We start from the raw sequence: 20,075 nt of genomic DNA, 5'->3' as shown, positions 1-20,075 counted from the left end.
TGCAAAGGTTATATATAAATATGGATTAAAAAATAGAAAAACAACTTAAACAGTTTAAAGATTATTTGTGTTCCATTTTAAGAGTGAGGAGATTGTGAATCTTTCCTAGCGGTATCGGGTGCAAATAACACATTTATGATCAGTGCAGGGATGCAAATTAACCCAAGTGGTTTTAACATACATGAAAACACAAGTACGCGGAGAAAAGCCTTATAAACAACGGGAGCGTGAACAAAACCCACGCAGAGCTAAGAGATTTTAACTTCAGTGCCAAATACACTGTTGAGTATCTTTGATTGTTTAAATAAAAGTTGAATTTAAAAGAATAATAACAATGTTAGAGATGCTGAAGGGGAATCGAATGTATCCAGAGGTAAATTTTCTGAAACATACAATGAAATGGTTCAGCATATGCATAGGTAATATAGAGTGCTCCAGGCAGGATTGTGACGAAGGGGCTTTAGCAATGTGAACAGAGCAACATGGGTGGAGTCCGTGCGTGCAGAGTTTGGGGGCGGTGGACTGAAGACAGGTGCGTCTCTAAGGGGTGTGACGGACTATTGATGTAACGAACTGCGCAAGCACCTGGGCAGGTCCGCTTCTTCAGATGCGCCTGCCGTTTCGATGATCATTTTTCTGCTAAGGTATTAACGCGTAGTGACTACTCTATGCACTCGATTTCGCACATGGATCTGTTCGTTTGGACCCTCCTAGCCCTACTGTCTGTGGGCCTCGTCACAGCACAAAGTAAGCAAATGTTTCATTTCGTTTTTCATTCGCAAAATTGTTGGTAAGGTGTTTAAGGAACACAGTTTCATGTTGACGAATTTGTTTATATGAAACCAAACTTAAAATCCTGTTTTAAATGATAATTTATTCCACTGACTTGGAAAAGAAATCAGGTCTTACTTGATTGCATTTTTTATATTCCATCGATTATTGAATTAAAAGCAAGTTAGTAACGGGGGGCAGCAATATTTTTGAAAAGAATCTCTTGTTCTCAATATAATTGCATACAATTCGCTGTGCAGTGCTGTAGGATGCGTTAACTTTGCGTGGCGATAGCTCATTGGGATAATGTACTCCAGGCAAAAGTCGATATAGGACAAAAATAGTTTCAGTCATTTTTAATGTAAATTATGCTATTTAAAAGAGTAAACTATACAGTAACTTTTAAAAACAGATCACACAAGTGTGTGATTTAAGATCTATAGGTATGTTTTGCCTGCTGCTGGACATGGCAAATGAAAAATGGTCTTGCAATGACAAATGTGAAGTGACATTTAGGGGTTGTAAATGATGATAAATTCTTGTTTTATAACAAAACAGAATTTTTTTCATGCTCATGTGCATAATTCTAACATTTATACTCCCAAATGAATTTTTCATTTTGTAGTTACAAAGTACGCCTAAATTTTAAGAAAGCATCACACCCAACCAGTCTGGGTTGGGTGCTTTAAGTGTCACTGAAACACGCCTCAGTAATTATTTTGTATCGTCTGCCAACAGTTTTAACTCATTACTTCCAAAATTACTCAACAACTTCGAAAGTATCTAATTTTCCATACATAAATGTTATTTTCCAAATTTGTTTGTTTCACTTTACAAACATGTGGTAAGAAAAAAGAAAAAAGTTACCAGTAAAAAAGTAGGATAAGCAGTTTAACTTTTGAGATTTAAGATTTTTTTTCACTAGCAAAGGTAGGCAATGCCTGCAGCCCTTAGCTGTGGAATGATAAAATCACAATAGATACATAGCAAAAGTACTGTTAATTTCTTAATTGCACTATTTTCATAGTCATATCAAAATAACAAAACATTTTCTAACATGCCTTATTCAGTTAATGTTCACAGGCAGGCCAGAGCCTGTGCTGGCAGCATGGTATAGAAGGAAGGAAACAAATTTAGAGAAATATTCATTTCCCATGGATACACCCACACAAGGCCAATTTAGAATTTACAGTTAATCTAACAAGCATATTGGTGACATGGGAGGAAAACCATTGTACATGGATGAAGCCTGTCACAGATATGGGGAAAGTGTTGAAACTCCATGCAGACAGCTCCATGGGGGTGGGATTCAAATTCAGGATACTGGAGTAAGGCAATACCTACCCATAATAACTGTTTCACTATGTCACCCAGAGCAATCATTAATTTAAAATTCCAAATGACAGGAAAAAAAATAATATTTATATTAGATAAAAATTGTAGGCTGAATGCAAATTAGGCCTCAAGTCTTTGTACATATTGACACATGCTTTAATAGAAACTTTCAAAAAGTGTAAAACAGCCTTATCTGAATTATACATTGAGTTATATTAACAACAATGTACAAATGTAATTGGTGGTGTCTGTGCATTATGGGCAGTTGAGGCACTGTCTCTCATTCACAGTAGATGACATTTCTGTTTACAAATTAAGTAAGTAGTAAACTCACCTCAATAATTTAACATATTGTTAAAATATTTATAGCAACTTAATTGTCATAATTATATTTTTCCCATTTGTCATGATATGCTCAGTGCAATTTCCTATTTAGATAAATATTTCTTTTTTCATTATGTAAAATTTTCTTTGGACCCAGCTCAGCTAGCCTATTTCTAAGTTGCTTGAGCAGTCCCTTGGACCATGCAGTGGTCCGTTCATACTTTGCTAATGCGTATGCATGTGCAGTCTGAATTTTTAAGTTCCGTCTTTGAGACAAAAGGTTAGTGTCCTTTCCTAAGTGACCCATTTGTGACGCATTTTCAAAGTTGTGTGAACTTCTATATCAAGCTATTTTGCAGTAATTGTCTTCGTTATCATGAATCATGTTAAATACTTACAATATGACTTAGCACTTTGCCAGTTGAGCAAAAAAATGAAAATTTATGAATATTCATTTTGTCCTCTTTCAGTGTTGAGTATTTGATGTTGATGTTGAGATATCCTTGAAAACTGTCCTTTCATGGTTGTACTGTATGACAATGTTGATAGATTTCCTTTTGTGTGAGTTTTATTTTTTTATGGCATGATTTGGTTGACATTTTATTACAGTGTGAAACTAGGACTGCCCATGCATCATCAAACAAGGTTTACTGGTGGCCATCTCTGTCCTTCTGACAGTGCTGCTGTTGTTTCAGTCTTCTTAGTTTGTACCATCCAGCTCTAATTATCTTTTCTATGCCACATAGTGGCAAAGCAAGAAACTGCAAAGTGGTGTGGAGGCTGGAAATAGCTAGGTAATTAAACCATAAGCCATTTTTTAATTTTTTTAAATTTTGTGGTATGGCGGTGAATTTGGCAGTCTTTCTTGCAGTTTAGCATGACTTGATACATTCACAATCTATGTAAGGTTAAGAGGGACAAAATCAGCTCAAATGATTGATATCTGACAATTAACATAAATCAAATAGATGTTTTTTGCCCCTGCTGCGTTATCCACTGCCCACACGTTCATGCCCTTGGTTCCATTTTATACTGCGTACTTTGGGTTAGAGAATATCTTGTTTGCGGTCATTTACTCTGACTTGATGAGTCGATTTAAGCCAGGACCAGCTGACAGACATACCCAGACCAATGGATTTAAGCAGAGGAGTAGGTCTAAGAAGTCCTGCTCTTTAAGTGCTTGATCATCTATCCCTCTCTCTGTCTTGAATTCTTAATATATACACACACACTCTCTCTCATTCTTCACATCTTTTTGAAAAGGGATTACAACCTTCTTGCCATGTTTCTCTCTCTGTCTCACTCTCCCCCACGCCCCCCCACCCAGGTCCATGTGACAACTACAGAATTTTCATGCCAGAAACACCATTGAATACAACAAAAATAACAATTTGTTTGAGAAACTAGAAAGTCAGAATTTCTTGCAGAAAATGTAATGGCCCTATTAATTTGATAAGCTGGCACAAAGATGAATGGATGAATTATAACTGCATTGACTGAAAATTGAACGCACTGTTGACTAAGGACCATGAGAAAATACGACTGATTATTATTGCTGTGCATTTTACAACACTAAATATTTTACAATGCAAGTATTAATTGTTTTCTCTTATTTTCAACCTTGCAACAACACATTGTATACAATACTAGCATCAGCACGTGGCATTGTCCTGGTAAGTAACTTTATGTTCTGATCCTTTGTCTGCTAGTCAGCCTTCCATCTGTTCTAATGTTCCACTTGAAGTGAACCACCAGGTGGCACTGTCCTTACAATTCACTGTAGTAAAAAGGGAAAAAAAACAACAGAAGTCTTCTCCTGACAAAGTGGGGTTTGTGTGCCAAATGGTGCTGAGATTGGATCAAGGGTGTGGAATTGTAGAAGAACAACACATACACATTGAGATTTATATATTAGATGATTTGTGTTATACTTTTCATATGCTGTGTGAAGACATTATAAAATAACTTCATTCACCAGTTTCTTCAAACCTTTATATTAAATGTGCTCACAATAAGGAAAAATAAATAAACCTTGAAAGTATACTCTTTGTAATTTCATCAATGTCATTATGGCAACAAAGAACATTTACATTTGCACATTTAGAAATTCATTCATACTACCAAGGTACTAACTCAAAATTGCTATAATGTCAGTAAGCATAGTCTACACAAGTTATTCAAACGTGTTTCTTTGCCCAAAATGTATTATTAATTATTTGATTTCAGCACATCTCTGACTAAAAATTATTTATATTATCGCATCCAACTGAAATTAGGTCTCTCTCCTGTGAACTGAAGAATAAACCCTCAAACTAGAATTCCAAAACACTAAATGAAGGTATAATAGAACCAGTTGTAAAGGACCTCCTTGCAAGATTAATAAGGAAGTGAGAAGTTTTGAGGTAAGGCAAGCTATACTTACTAATCATTGTGCTGGAGAGTGGCAACTTCTTGCATGTTGGTTAGAACATGCAGGTAAGGATTTCACTATACTCTGCACAATGGACAAAAGCGACACTATAAATCTAAAATCAGTAACATACACAAAATCACTTTGCCAGTAGCTAATCTTGGAAATATGTTTGAATCTTGTGTTTCATTACTTTTATTAAATAAGTCAAAAGGATCCAGCTGTCAAGATACACTCTCAAGAATTTAAAATAACCAACCAATAGATTTTAAGAACACCTGTTAGATAAGCATGCAGGTGATGCAGGTAGCAGGGATAATAGCAGAGACTAATGAGGTCTGAAAGCAGGCATTTATGTTTCTCTGTGATGTAGCTTTTTTATGCAGCACAGCAAGTTATCTTTTTCATATTATCTTGTGTTCTTAGTACTTGACAGGTTTTAAAGTAATTAGTAATTCCACATTCTATGATAAAAATTTTGGTAGCAGCTCAATTATCTGGCAAAGCCCATCAGACCACCAAGCAGCCCTGTCAATGTATACAACCATGCATGAATTCAGCTGTGCAGAACAAAATCAGTCAAAAGTCTGTAGAATTACAAACTGTGTATTAGAAAAAATGCTAGAGTCTCCATGGCAAACAGAAAAAAGGTAAAGTCAACAGGTCTTAACATTTCAGCCATCCACCTGAAATAAAGAAAAAGTAGAATTTTGAAATATATATATTACAATATACATATATATTATATTACTCTCTCTCTCTCTCTATGTATATATATATATATATATATATATATATATATATATATATATATATATATATATATATATAATATATATTACAATCTCGAAAGTAAAGCAAACAAAGAAAACCCCAGCTCACCCCAAAAAGAAAACAATATTTAATTCATACTTGATGTTAAATAAGAAGAATCTTTATGATCAGGCTTACACATGAACACACCATTTTTGCTCAAAAGAATTCACATTTGCAGTCACTCTGTAGAATGTAGATTCCAAATACACCCTAGCTTTTATAAGTCCATGAAATATTCTCATCATGTCACATTGCTTATTTGATTTCACTTGCTCTTTTCTGGATTTATAAATGACCAGCTTGGCCTGTCCAATAAAGATATTACCAGTCTGACATTCATCTTGATTTTTCTAAGAAAGAAAGATGGCCAGTGGTTCTTTGTGTGCCTATGTTATAATAATGAGTGAACATTCCATTGTCACTGCTACTAGTTGTATAAAAGCTATTAACAATTCATCAATTTTAACATCTTCTTAATCTAATTAAAGGGAATAGGAAACCTGGAACCTAACCCAGCAGCAATAAGACCTATCCCAGTCCATTACTGGATGCAAGTAACACAAGGCACACACATACTGTATACACACAATCACACACACAAACACAAGCACACACTGAGACAAACAGAATATCGACACAGTAGTCTATCTACTGTATGACTGTCCTTGGGATATTAGAGGAATGCTATGTGACAATGGTAGAAATTAGAGGCTCCACACAGAAGGAACTTCAGCCAGGAATTAAACTTTGAGCATAAGAGCTCTGAAATGGCAATCCTAACATTTGAGCCACAGTGTCATAAGAATGTGAGAAATTTGACAAATGAGAGAAGACCATTCAGCCCCTCAAACTAATATGTTTAGCTAATAACTAAACAGACCCAATATTAAATCCAGAGACTTATTAAAGGTTAAGTTTCTGCTTCAACTATATGTCTTGGAAGTTTCTTCCAGATTCCCACAACTCTTTGTGTTATTAACAATCTGAATATTACATTAATATGATATGCTACCCTGTCCATTGTTGGCTCCTGCCAGGATAGATTATGGACTACCAGGATAGATTATGGACTTCTGAAACTCTGAAATGGATTGTGTAGTTCTGAGATTATTACATTGTGTTGCTTTCTGGGTTGTTTATATGTAACCCATTTCAGTTTTGACTCCTAATGATTTTACAACAGAATAAGTCAGTTCAGAGAATGAATGAATAATTCCATAATGTAAAAGCAATAAAACAAAAATAAAGTTTAGTTGAGAGTTTTAAAGGCAAACTTTAGGACAGCAATAAGAATGGTGTTAGGTCCTCATTTTCTCATAGGATTATGAAATGTTGGTGTTGGCTGTTTTGTCAGTAGCAGATTTTCAGAAATAATCCAGTATTTGAAAAAAAAGATACTAAAGTTAAGCTAAATAAAGTGAAGTTTAGTTACTGGGTCTAAATCAGGAATTTAACTGCTACACTTGAACTGTTTATGGTATGTTATAGAAAGGCCATTAGACAGATCCTTACAGTAATCCAAATGAAATCATGTAATGTCATGATGAAGGATGTAGTGACAGATGATGCACTGTTATTCAAGTGGTAAATGTCTTGGCTGCAACAGAGATATCTACAGTAAATCCAAATTTTGACAAATGTCAAGCATAACACCAAGGCATTTTACAGACATGATGGGATGATTAAGTAGTCTCCAATATATAATAAGAAGTAGTGTAGCCTGTTGATTTGGTTTTGAGATCCAACAAGAAATAGTTGTGTATTGCTCAGAGTTTAGTTAAAAAATGTATCTGGTAGAATCAGATAACTTCTTCGTAATCCTCTGTACAGGCAGGAAGGATGTTCATTAGGGATGGGCAGATCAATACCACAGTAATCGATACTTTGATGCTCAAACTGTACTCATTTGGTATTGAGTACAGTTAAAAATATTGTTTACTTTTTTTTTGTAAGATATTGTATAGTACCAAGATTCTTACAGTGGCATAGAATGTAGTAACACACTTTCAGCTTACACGTACTGAAATGAGCAGATGCACTTTGATGCATGATTGCCATAAACCCACACCCCTTGCACAAGCACAAACTGTGTACAGCAATGGCAGACCGAAAGTATAGCATTGTATGATGCTACTTTTCACAGGTGGAAAAGAATACAACCACACAATGCAGTATTTGTGAGGAAGAGGAGCAGTTCAGTTGTAAATAAGCAGCCTATTTAAACATCTATAAAGCACAGATGCTGATGAAGTGACAGGTGTGTGTAAAACATCAAAAAGATGCAAATCTGAAGCACAAAGATTTAGCTGCAAAGAGGTACAGACATGTTATCCAGCTAATTGTGCTGCTAGAAGGGTTATGTTAAATGGGTTTAATCAAGACTTTTTAGCCGATTTTAACATTTTGCTTTTTACCACTCATTACTTATGAAACATAAAACCCTTGGTTGGCCTAATGGAAGACACATAAAGCATCACTGTTATAGCATATTGTCTCAGGTTCTGTCCGTTTTGTTTTTCTTTCTCAATAAAATGAAGTGGACAGTATAACCAATATTCATGAAAGAATAATATTAAATATTCTAACACTATGCAAAATACTTAATAGCTATGCCTAATCTGAAGATGAAAACTTTCACTAAAATTAGATTTTTCTGCCCAAAAAATTATGTGTCAGAGTAAATGTTAATAAAAATTTTAGTTATTTTGCAGTCCGAAGACATGCAGTTTAGGTGGACTGACAATGTTAAATTGGACCCTGATGTGTATGTGCGTGTGTTCATCCTGTGACGGGCTGTTGCCTTGTCCAGGGAATGTTCCTGCTTTGCACCCAATTTGTAAAAATGTCAATGTTACTTTTTCTGAATACAAATTTAAAAGTTAAATATAAAGCTAATATGACAAAGTCTTTCTTGATAAAATAGAAGGGCAGAATATAATAGAAAATGCAAATGTGGGAATATTATTTTTTACAAATATTAGTGTTCTAAGGGGATCAAGTTTAAGTACTTTCATGAAGTGATTGCCTGTTTTACATGTATTAAACAAATAAATAAATCTTTATGAAAAAAGTTCATATTATCTTTATTCATTTGTATGTTCATTCTGGGTAGCATGGTGGTGCAGCGGTAATGCTGCTGCCTTGCAGTAAGGAGACATATTTGCATGTTCTCCCTGTGCTTGAGTAGATTTCCTCCCACAGTCCAAAGATGTGCACTTTAGATGAATTGACAATGTTACATTGGCTGTGGTGTGTATTTGTTGTGTCTGCCCTGCAATGGATGGGAGACCTACCCAGGGTTTCCTCCTGCCTTGTGCCCAATGGTAGCTGGGATAGGCTTCGGCAAAAAAAATGGCATGACATGTTCATTCTATTAATATATATTTGTAATATATATGTTATAGTGACCTTGATGATGTGTTGTGATATTAATTTATTTAAATACAGGCTGACCGATTAAAATTAGCTGTTATAAAACACTATCATCATTCCAAAACAAATTTCTATCCTCTTACAAACTACTTGGCATTGGTATCGAGAATATTGACACATAGAATACTTTTATCTGGATCAGTTTCAAAAGTAGTAGTATCGTCTATCCCTAATGTTCACTTCGACGTAGGGCTCACCAGTATATGAGTGAAATTTGAAGCCATAGTACAAGTATGAAGATGTTGAACCGTGAAGCGAGCAGTGAAATGAGGAGAACATCACAAGTCAAAAATCCAAACTATATTTCACAATAAAAAAAGAAAGACAGCCCATATTTTGGACAACCAATTCTTAATGTATTGCTTGAAGTAAATTTCTACATTTATTCAAGAAGTATATCCATAAGCACTTCATTTGCTAAAATACTCAAATGTTTATGCTGTTCTGCTGTATCTGTGCAGTGCAATGATTTTAAAGCAATAGTTTCCAGTTAATCAGCGCAACTTGCTCAATGTGTGACTCTGAGCAAATTACTAATCCTGCCAGTACTGTATGTAAATTTTGTTTTAAATGTCCTCACCTTGTCAATCATTTTGGCTAAATAATAATAATAATAGTACATCCTGTGATGCACAGGTGTTATTCCCATGGTTTTTTATTACCTGACAATGAACCTTTTGGGCTGTGATCCATCTCTTATAACCCTGAAATGGAATAAACAAGTTCATGGATAGATTAATAGAATAATATCTAATGGGTAACACTAATTATTATTATAATAATATAGCAAGATATTTGGTTTCCTCAGGAATATCTTAATGTACAAGTGACTCACTATGAATAGTAAATTTACTAGAGCTGCAGAGATTATCTATGGGTAGTCAATTGTGAAGTACATGTATGTGCTTTAGAGTATCGTCCACATCAATACCTGCCCAAGTTTGTGTACTTGCATGCCCTACCTGGTTGTTTTTACAAACAGGACTATAGCTCTTCTACCAAAGCAGGATTGTTTAAAGAAAGGAAAGTAGGTAATGTGTACAAAATACTTTGCAATATCCTTTTTGAAAGAACTTATGCTGAGCCTCAGTAAAGCATGCATTGCTGTAAACAGAACAGACACTTTGACAAATGTATGTCTATAAAAATTATGATTTGAAAGGTGCCTATTTCATCATTAGCTATTTTTTTGCATTTACAGTTTCTACATCTGCCCACATTCCAGAAGTCACAGGCTCTAATGTTGCAGGGCGAATTACTGCAACAACCTTCACACTTGCACAGCCTGTATGTTTCTTCGATTTTCAGTCTCTGGGGTGCACCTCAACATGTGAGGTTTGGCTGGTAGTGGCCAAAAATGCAGCAGGTGAGTACCATCTGATACTGAATGCTTTGAAAACTAGACAATTATGTGTGATGACGCACATTTAAAGTTTATGTCAGTACCTTTTAATTTTCATTAATCTTGACTATCCTGACTATCTTCTACTATATAACAATATTGAAAAGGGCTAATGTGAGCAAAGCTATTTAGTTTAAGATGATACATTTTACTCATCATTATGGTTGTAAAATCATTCGTATTACTGACTCATAGTCCAAGGAGACTAGTTTTGAATACCAGACTTGTCAGTGTCTTTGTGCGGTTTGTATGGTCTCCTCATGGTTTGTTCTTTAAGTAATCCAGCTTTCTTCCTACTTTCTAAACCCATATGTTAAGTTAATTGGACTCTTTAAATTGTCCTGGTGTGAAGGAAGATGTGTGTGAAGGTATGTCTCAGTGCCCCATTCGGATATGAGTTCTGTCATTCTGTCCAGATTAATCAACTCTATAACTGAGTTATACATGTTTTAAAGTGGATACATTCATGCAGAGTTACAAGTAGGTTTTTTTTTTGTTTGTTTGTTCATTCTTGGTGTTCTAACAAGTTCTTCTTTTTATTAACAGAAAGAAACTTGTATGACAGTGAAAAAACAACCCAGTCAGTTACTATGATGACCTCAAATCTTGACATTTTTTATGTGGGAAACCAGTCTGCCTATGCTTGTCCCCAGACAAATAATGGTCAAAGAGTGGTTAAAGTTGGACATAATGTTGACTGCGTAAGCAACACATGCAATGGACCTCTTCCTATAGGCTCTACAGTAAAGTAAGGAAAGGGTTTTGAGGGAAAAAATATACAGTAATTTGTATGGACACATTGTTTAACATCCAAATGCAATGTTATTAATTAAATCTGTAAAATATTTCACAGAATGCATAGCTGAATTTTGTTACAGGGGTGAAGAAGAAAGAAAGTAGCACTGAAATTGTTTCTAACATGAATAATTAACTGGGATATTTCCCAAAGTATCCTAACTAAAGTAGTAGTTTAAATCCCTGTAATCTTCATGCTCACTGACCTACTTGTTAATCACTGAGTCCTTCTTAAACTGGATAACTCTTGCACCTACCTTCGCAGTAGACAGTGGTCATTAAACACAGCACATTAAATTTACGTTATGATGAGTAATAGTAATGATAGTAACATTGATAATGATACTATATTTTTTTTATATAGCTTGTTCCCATTTGCAAAGCTCTGTACTATTAAAAAGGATCATCAGCACAGAAAAAGGTCAGATAAATGATACAGTACTATTTAATATCAGACATTAAACATCAGATTAAAGATAAATAAATGACACAAAGTTAGAATTTTCTGAAAATGTAGAATGCTAATATAATGGGCAAGTTTTATCAAAGATTTTACATGAGTGAGAAGGGACTTAACAAAAGTCTGCGCAAAAAGGCCTCACCGATCTTCTCGCAAGATACCTTTGAGAAAAGAATGAAAGGGACTGGTGGGAACAGCAGGAGAGAAACTCTCACCATTCACAATGGAGAAACTGACCCTCTGTATTTATAATTTAGTGACCTGGAGGGATCACCCTCTATGTCCAGCGCGAGCGCCACTTCAGTAGTACAAACAGTACCTATTTTTGCATATACTATGAACATACTAAACATACTTGTTAACCTCCCCTCTTCTTTCTACTAATTTCTCTGTACAATCAATTGCAATTCAGAAAACAGCTGTGTCAAAGTAAAATTAGCTGTAACCTTAGAACTGGGATTGTTCAGAACTTTTTAAGAATATAACGATTTATCTACAGAATGTAATATAATCTTGCATATACATTACAACAATTCTTGAAAACTATATCAAATATTATAAAAGAAAATTGTTTAATGTTTCTTATCCTAGCTCTGGAACTTTGTGTTTTATATAGTTATCTTTTATTTGATTTTTAATGTCGATACAAGTTTGTATCCACTGTTAATTTATTTGATCGTTTTCTATGCTTTGATTACATCTTATATCCTTTGGAATACTTGTGAAGAGCTTTGTAAATAGAAAAGACACTATTTGAATGAAATGTATTAATATTAACTACCATGACAATGAATTTAATCTGTGCACTTAGCAATTAATTAGTAGATCGGGTAGTGTGCTGGAATTTACAGCTCTACTTTAGTTACAAAGGGTTTTGGGAAGTTCTTGTAAATTAATGATCAATGTTAAAATTAAGTTTAGCTTGTTCTTAGTGTTACAATATTTTCAGTAAACTCACCTGAGCACACTTTTAATGTGATCTGGATTAACCATGGATAAAATACATACCCTGTCACACTGTGACTCATGCACCATCCAAAAAATCTGCAAAGCAGTTGTACTATTTCTTAAAAGGTGATGCTGTATACAATGTTACCGGTGTGCCTCATTTTTAATAATAAAAGTCAAGCATGTCTTGAACCCGAGTGAAAATAGACAATATAATTTTTGACACAAATCTACAAATTGATATGTATAGGAATGAGTAAGGCAATTGAGGTGCAAGATACATTGTTAAGCAGATTTCATCTAAAACTGCTAGCTGTAAGCAGCATGACTTCAAAGATGGTTGTTCTTCCAGAAAGAAAGCTACTCTATGAGGATAAAGAGTAAGATGAAGGTAGCACATGCACTTATAAGAGTAAAGATTAAAAGTGTCAAAATGAAAGACATGGCAACCTTTAAAAATGTATTGTTTAATGTCATAAATCCAAATAGCAGTAACCAAAAAAGGAATTCAAAATGAATGCAAAATTTGAGCAAAGCAAAAGCAAAGGTGCCATAGAAGTCATTACATAAAAAAGTGTCTAAAAAATAAGGCAAAATATTAGATGCATATAAAAAAATCAGAAAAACATTTGAGACTTTTACAAAGGTAACAAAGTGTCAGAGTAAATAGAGTACTAGCTAGGCTACCTCTATGTGCCCAGCAACATAACACGTGAAGTTTGATCTATAACACATGAAGTGAAATAGACTTTACACCTCTCCATAAGTGATCTCTTACATAGGGTGAGGAGTCATTTTAATTTAAGCAACAGTTTTAATGTGTTTGGAAATGGTCTCTAGCATAACACCATTTGATTTATTATAGTGCCTTTAACTTATGTTTTTAAATCCACCTAAAATAATAACATGAAATAAATTAAATTGTTAGAAGCATGACTTTATAAAGAATGAAATTAAATTATGCCCAGTTTGGTTAATGAAATAATCTTCAGCATGCAGAAAATGTATGTATTTAGAAATAATTACTATACTGCTAAGATGGAGAAATGGCAAGCCACAAGGGTACTTAATGCCAGGTCAGAAGAAATGTAGACCAACAAAACATACATAGGCTAGTTTTTCTGGTTTTAACTTATCGTTTCTCAAAATTGAAGTAATGAAATAAAATAGCAAAGTAATTTTCCAGAAAGTTCTAAAAAAACACAACAACACTTTTTAAAATATATCTACAAAATTTGACATCAATTGATCTATGAAGAACGCTTATCATCAATTATATCATTGCACAAATGCCTGGAAGAGTTCAAGCCACCCATGAAGGTATACAATAACACAAATGCCCTAAATGGCAATATCCATAACCAAAACAAAATGGCATTGCAGCATTTTCAAAACAAATAATTATTTTTATGATACTGTAAGGATAATTTATAATAAAACTAAACATATATTTGAAATAGTCATATTTAAAAATATAGTAAACAGCCCAAGGATACATGGAGTAAAATTTGTAACAGTAGGAAAACCTAAAAATGAAGCACAATCATGTTACAGGAATCAGCATTACTGCCTGACAGCTTCAGGAGACTGCGCTTGAATTAATGATGGAGCAGTCACTCTTTGTGTAGAGTTTATGTATTCTTACAGTGCTTACATGATACTCCAGTTTACTTCTCACATTCCAAAGATTTGCATGTTAAGTTTATTTGTAGATCTAAATTGGCTTAATGTGGGTGGGTGTGTGTGCACGGTCAATATATGAACAGAAGGTTGTTTTTGTAAAGTGTCTTTTTATTACATCATTAATGAACTAATAAAATGCTGATAAATTGGAGTGCAACAAAGTTCCACTTGTTTGTGGAATCTGTGGAGAAAAAAATCCTTTATTTTAAAATTGCCATTTTATAAAAATATTGATGAAATAGCTATTTTTTGTCTAAACATTGCATTGCACTGTAGCTTCTGTGACACATAATCTGCACTGAGAGCCTATCAGCCCTGGAGCTACTGTGCATTAAATGAAACTAATCTGTTTAGTTTATTTTTTGGTTAAGCTGAGTTTCTATGGTAGAAAAATGCTCAGCCTTAATATTATACTATATGAGAGAATAAATGTGTAACATCTGCTCTTTTGCATTTATATTTGCATTTATTCACTTAGAAGATGCTTTTATCCAAAGCAACTTATTAAAGAGGTCATCATAATCAAATGAACATCAGTCTGGGGAATGGTTTTGAATCAGGTGCTACAGGACAAGGTTACAAAAATGATTATCACAAGTTAAGAGCTTAAACCCGACAGAACAAACGCAAGACTGGTTAATCTTTCCATAGCTACAAGAAACTATCATCAAAACTATTATCAATTAGACATAAGTCTATTGCCATCCATGTTCATGGAGTCTAATTTACATAAGGTAGATCCTGAAATGTTATTTTGGAGAATCTAAGTGAATAGGATTCCCCGGGTTGCTGGGCTGAATAGTCTATTCTCGTCAAAATTGTTCTAATGTTGTAATTCACCTTACCGAAAGAATGAAAAGTTAAAGTAATTTACTTGGTCTCTTGTTTTCTCCCCATTATAGTGTGAAATATTTTGTTGTAAACCCAATCATCAATAATGTTGTCAGTGAGACACCATGGTCATCAAACATCAATCTTCTATCACGTAAGCACCTTTTATTATCTTTCTTTGCTGATTTAAATACATCTATTTGTTAGTAAAGAGTGTGTACAGTAGTAGCCATTACATTGGAAATTTTACTCACTATGGCAAAACAATAATAAAATTTGAATGGATTTACCATTTACAGTAGGGGCTTCCAACCTTTTTCACCCTGTTTACTGTCAAGGTTTTGAAAGTAAATTTACTCCCACCGTGTTTGTTCAGTAATTTGAGTTTATACTTCTAACATAATACAGCGCTCAATAAAGGCAAAATTTTAAGATATTGTTTTTAACATTATTTTAAGGTCACATAATAATACTGTAATGCAGTTTCATTTATTTAAAAGCAACTAATGATGGGCAGATACCAGTATATCAGAACACAAACAGCATATGAAAGCATATTAATTAGTGAGATGCTTGGTCTTACTTTTTGCATATGATTTAGATTGTTCTTGGAGCAGTTGGTAACTAATCAAGATCTTTGTGACAAAATTTATCGCTTGTTGGGAATCACTGATTTTGAATATCAAGTGGAGGTCTATTTAGCTCTTTTTTAATTAAACCCAAGGAATGTTTTTTTTTGTTACATTTACCAGTATTTAGGCCAGAAACATCAAAAGTGAAAGATATGTTTTACTAAAGAAGCAAAAATTGAAACTATATCTGAAAGGAAGCAGAATTCTACCATTACCTGATATTCAGAAAAATAAGACAGATTGATATAGCATTTGTAGAAACCATTTTTATGACTTACTTTGTTATGTTTCTGGTTCTAATCCTCTACAGCAAAAGATCCTGCAACTATAGACACATGGTTTGGAAAGCGGTCTGCAGGAATGGTAGTCATCACAGCTATCCTCTCCACTCTGACGGCAATTCTGCTCTTACTGCTCCTGATCATGTTCTGCTCAACCTTGTTAGTCTCATATATTTTTGTTTGCTGTTTATTTTAGATAAGTGCATAAAGAACATACTGTGCTAATGTTGGGCACTGGAAGAGTGCTATATTGTATGAGTGTTGAGTTTTTAAGATGCATTACAATATTGGTTTAACCTTTAAAATTATTCTTTTGAATAATTACATACATTCAGGATTTATCGTTTATATGCTGTTCTTAAAAGGTAAAAACAGAAAAGTATATACTTACATAGAGAGTTCTCAAATTTGAGCTGTGTTATTCAGTACAGTAATGAAGATCTTTCAACCAGGCCAGCATTAGAAGGAGAAACACATTGTTTTGTTTTGTTAACAAGTATGAAGCATATAAAATATGAAGGAAATTATACAGTATTAGGGTAAGCCAATTCATACTATCAGAAAGGGGGTAACAATGATTTTACATAAAAAACATTAATAATGAAAGTTAATATGTCATAATTTGGCCAAAATTAAAAACCATTTCTTAAAGACTAATTTACATAGGCACCTTATCTCCAAAGTGATAAAAATAACCACTGCTCTTATTCTTTTTCCAAAAATAGATTAATAGCCTTGACTTTATCCTTTTGACTTCTCTGGGTAATGTTTATATGAGTTTTCTTTGGATACCCCATTTCCCCTAATGCTTGGGTAGGCAGAATAAATGTATATATTCTAAACTGGGCAAGTATAACTAAGTGTAAATGTGTAAAAATGTGACATAAGGTAAACTGTTTATTCAAAGTTAAAGGGATAGTGGTCATTATAAAATTGGCATACAAATAGAAGATTGTTTCAAAGATTTCCATCTGGGGTTCTATACAGTGCAATTTGGTATACTAATTAAGGTTTAATCAAAAAATAAAGAGACAAAATTTCCCTTGTCTCCCTGAGCAAAGTATTTCACTAACAGCATTCTAATTTTATAAAAAGGAACCTGGAGTCCTATAAAACAAATTATGCTGTACTGTACATGAATAGAATAAATTATAAAAACTTAAAGGCATGCATGGCAGAAAATCATCCACCTTTATTTTAAGAGCATCAATTACTGTACTTTGGTTTTTTTTATGCACATAAAAGAATATTTTCAAGATCAATCACTATATTTTTCTTTATGTTACAGAAGAACTGAAGACCAGAATCTCACCAAGAACCCCATTAACCAGGATCCTTACAAGATTAAGCGTTATGACACTCATCATGTGCGCTCGTCCACATATGAAAACAAGTTATATCAATAAGACGTGATGAATACTGTTCTTGTTCACATGCTGGCCTGCCTCAAACTGTCAGTTAGCTAAACCTCTTGTGAACACTTGGCAAATCCCTAAAGTCTTCCTGATACATGTTTTAAGAGGTCTGATGAGAGAACTTAGAACTACAGCATAAACTTTGCCAAATCATCATGACCTATATTATGCAAACTTGCAGCTGGGTAAAGGACTTGCTTAATAAGTGCTGGAAAAAAACAATGCTTCATTTTAACAACAAATTTATATCCAACATCTTAAAATTATGAAAATGTCTGACTAAACCTGCTCTGCAGCACCACCTTCCCTTGAACAATGTGTCTCCAAAGCTATCCAAGATACTCAGTGAAACAGTTCACTCTTTAAACTGTCTCTAATTCATTTTTGGTTCTATTGTATAACATATCTGAAGCACAGCAGCATTTGTCTCCAGATGACAAAATGTGTTACTGGTGCAGTGCAATTCATATTTAAAAACTCAATATGTTCAAATATTCTTAACCAACTAAAAGGATCAAAGATATTGAAAAGTCTACAAGCATTTACCATATGTGAGAACTGACTAATTATGAAGCACAGAAGAAAGCTGTCATCAATGTGTAAAAATGATTGTCTCCAAAACTACTTTTAAGAGTATTAGGCACCATGCCAAATTTCTTCTTAAAAAGTTATGTTCTGTCTGTTTCTGTATATCACTTTGGAACTGAAACATTTGCTTCATTTAAAAAATTAGAACATAATGTTGACCACACTCAATACTTTAACCCATAATCTTGACATTGCAAAATAGTGAAAATAGGTATGAACGAGAAAACAGACTGCATATCTAGCTATTGCATATCCATACATACATTTATTTATGTCAACTTCTCGCTATATATCTAAAGGGCCATTATGATTTGGACAAGAGTACTTCTAAACATCAGTGTGAAGGGTGTTCAAAATTCCAGCAATGGGCACAAAACATATTTTAGTGTTCCATATACTTTTATTTAGTAGTGGGTCACTAATTTCTTGGCTATATAGATTCACTTTATTACATTAAGACCCATATCTCATTTTTGTTTCAAAAGGCAAAGTTAACAGACAAAAACAACTGACACATAAGCAACAACCAGACAAATGCGGCTGCCTTGATCGGTGCCTTCTTCTGGTTATACATATGCAGTGCATATTGCAAGACATTTATTATTTTTTCTATCTTATGATGCTAGGATATAAACAATGCATTCCATATCCTAATATAGCTTATATAATGATCGGCTTTAATGTACATTGTCTAGAAATTGTCAGTTTGTTTACATTAGTGAAACAACTGAATGGGCTGCAGATAGTTCTGATATGCTTTTTTAAATTATCAGGATCAAAGTTTGTTCGGAGCAAATTGTGACCAATTTTGTAATTTCTTAATCATAGTCATCCATCTGTGTTGGGTTCTGTCATAGAAATTTACAAATGCCTATCAAATCAAATAAAAACTGCAAAATAGAAAATTTTTCCTTGTTCTATCACACACACTGAATGACTGACTAATCTCTTAATGTCAGCCTTCATTTTTCAATATATTTGCCTATCGCACACCCTCTGCCGTTACAACCTGTCATATTCTCTGGCTCCCTAAGCTCCCTGTGACCTCTTTACAATATCTTGTCTGAATTGCCCTCTCTGGCACACACCCAATGAAGTCTAAATGGCTGAAATGTTTTGTTATAAGTTTAATTTTTTATTTAGTGTAGGATTTATTTTCCTTAGAGGCTTTGTATTTAACTTTCTTATTTAGTAGTAAATAAAACTTAAATTTGTCTTTTGAAGCTGCTTATTGAGATGTTTTCTTTAATTACTAATTAATTGTACAGGGCTAGACTAACATCTAGCATTTTTTAATGACATATGTTCAACAGTGTTGCAGTACATAATTCCAACATATTTATTAAGATTGTAACTTAATATATCAATAGGCATCCTGGCTGTCTATAATAACATTTCTATGTATAATACATTTAATGTAATAAAGCTGGAATAATTGCAAAAGACTCTTTCATTGTCACCACTCAACAGATTTGGATGAAGTTGGAAATGGCATTTTACTATAATGGAATTATAAAATGCAGTGTTTAAGGGTGCACCCAGATTGAACACTATATCTCTAGCTGAAGCATAATTTTTGTGAACTCTGTGGTTCCAGAGCAGGGTTATGGGGGCTCTAGAGTCTAGCAGCATTTAATGCAAGGTATACCAATGCAGGACTCACTCTTGTGTTTACCTATGCTATCTAAGTTATTTAAAATCTGCAGCATTGAAATATGTGAAGACACCTAGAGAAAGCACATGAAAAGACAGTGACTAAGTTGGTAATTAAACACAAAAGCAGGCCAATTTAGACTTACCTAGTCTGGATTGCACATTTTTGGGATGAATAAGAATACTGGAGTACCTGAAGAAGAGTTTAAACACAGAGAGTATGGAAGGATTGCACTCAGATCCCTGAGATTATGAGGCCATAACAGGAATACTGTATAGCATATTATAGCTAGCATAGC

The 20,075-nt window shown here is 33.8% G+C and overlaps 1 protein-coding gene across 2 annotated transcripts; it reads left to right on the top strand.

The window, feature by feature from the left end:
- Window positions 1-583: 583 nt before the first annotated feature.
- Window positions 584-19,566, top strand: LOC120531324 (uroplakin-3b-like). 2 transcript variants are annotated; one of them, XM_039756621.1, is made up of 6 exons: window positions 584-747; window positions 10,290-10,454; window positions 11,037-11,238; window positions 15,279-15,361; window positions 16,150-16,279; window positions 17,412-19,566. In XM_039756621.1, the coding sequence occupies exons 1-6, from the start codon at window positions 669-671 to the stop codon at window positions 17,524-17,526; spliced, it is 774 nt and encodes a 257-aa protein (XP_039612555.1). In that variant the 5' UTR covers window positions 584-668; the 3' UTR covers window positions 17,527-19,566. The 2 variants fall into 2 exon arrangements, with proteins under 2 accessions (XP_039612555.1, XP_039612554.1); XM_039756620.1 differs by having other exon boundaries at window positions 587-747; window positions 17,409-19,566.
- Window positions 19,567-20,075: the final 509 nt, after the last annotated feature.

This window comes from Polypterus senegalus, chromosome 6, assembly GCF_016835505.1.
Source record: "Polypterus senegalus isolate Bchr_013 chromosome 6, ASM1683550v1, whole genome shotgun sequence".
In the NCBI taxonomy this organism is placed as follows: domain Eukaryota; kingdom Metazoa; phylum Chordata; class Cladistia; order Polypteriformes; family Polypteridae; genus Polypterus; species Polypterus senegalus.
This window is presented reverse-complemented; position numbering and strand designations above follow the sequence as displayed.

Coding starts and splice junctions, on each gene's coding strand:
- LOC120531324 (XM_039756620.1), top strand. CDS start 669: ATGCACTCGATTTCGCACATGGATCTGTTCGTTTGGACCCTCCTAGCC. Junction 10,455..11,036: donor AGTGGCCAAAAATGCAGCAG/GTGAGTACCATC, acceptor TTTTATTAACAG/AAAGAAACTTGTATGACAGT. Junction 11,239..15,278: donor CCTATAGGCTCTACAGTAAA/GTAAGGAAAGGG, acceptor TCCCCATTATAG/TGTGAAATATTTTGTTGTAA.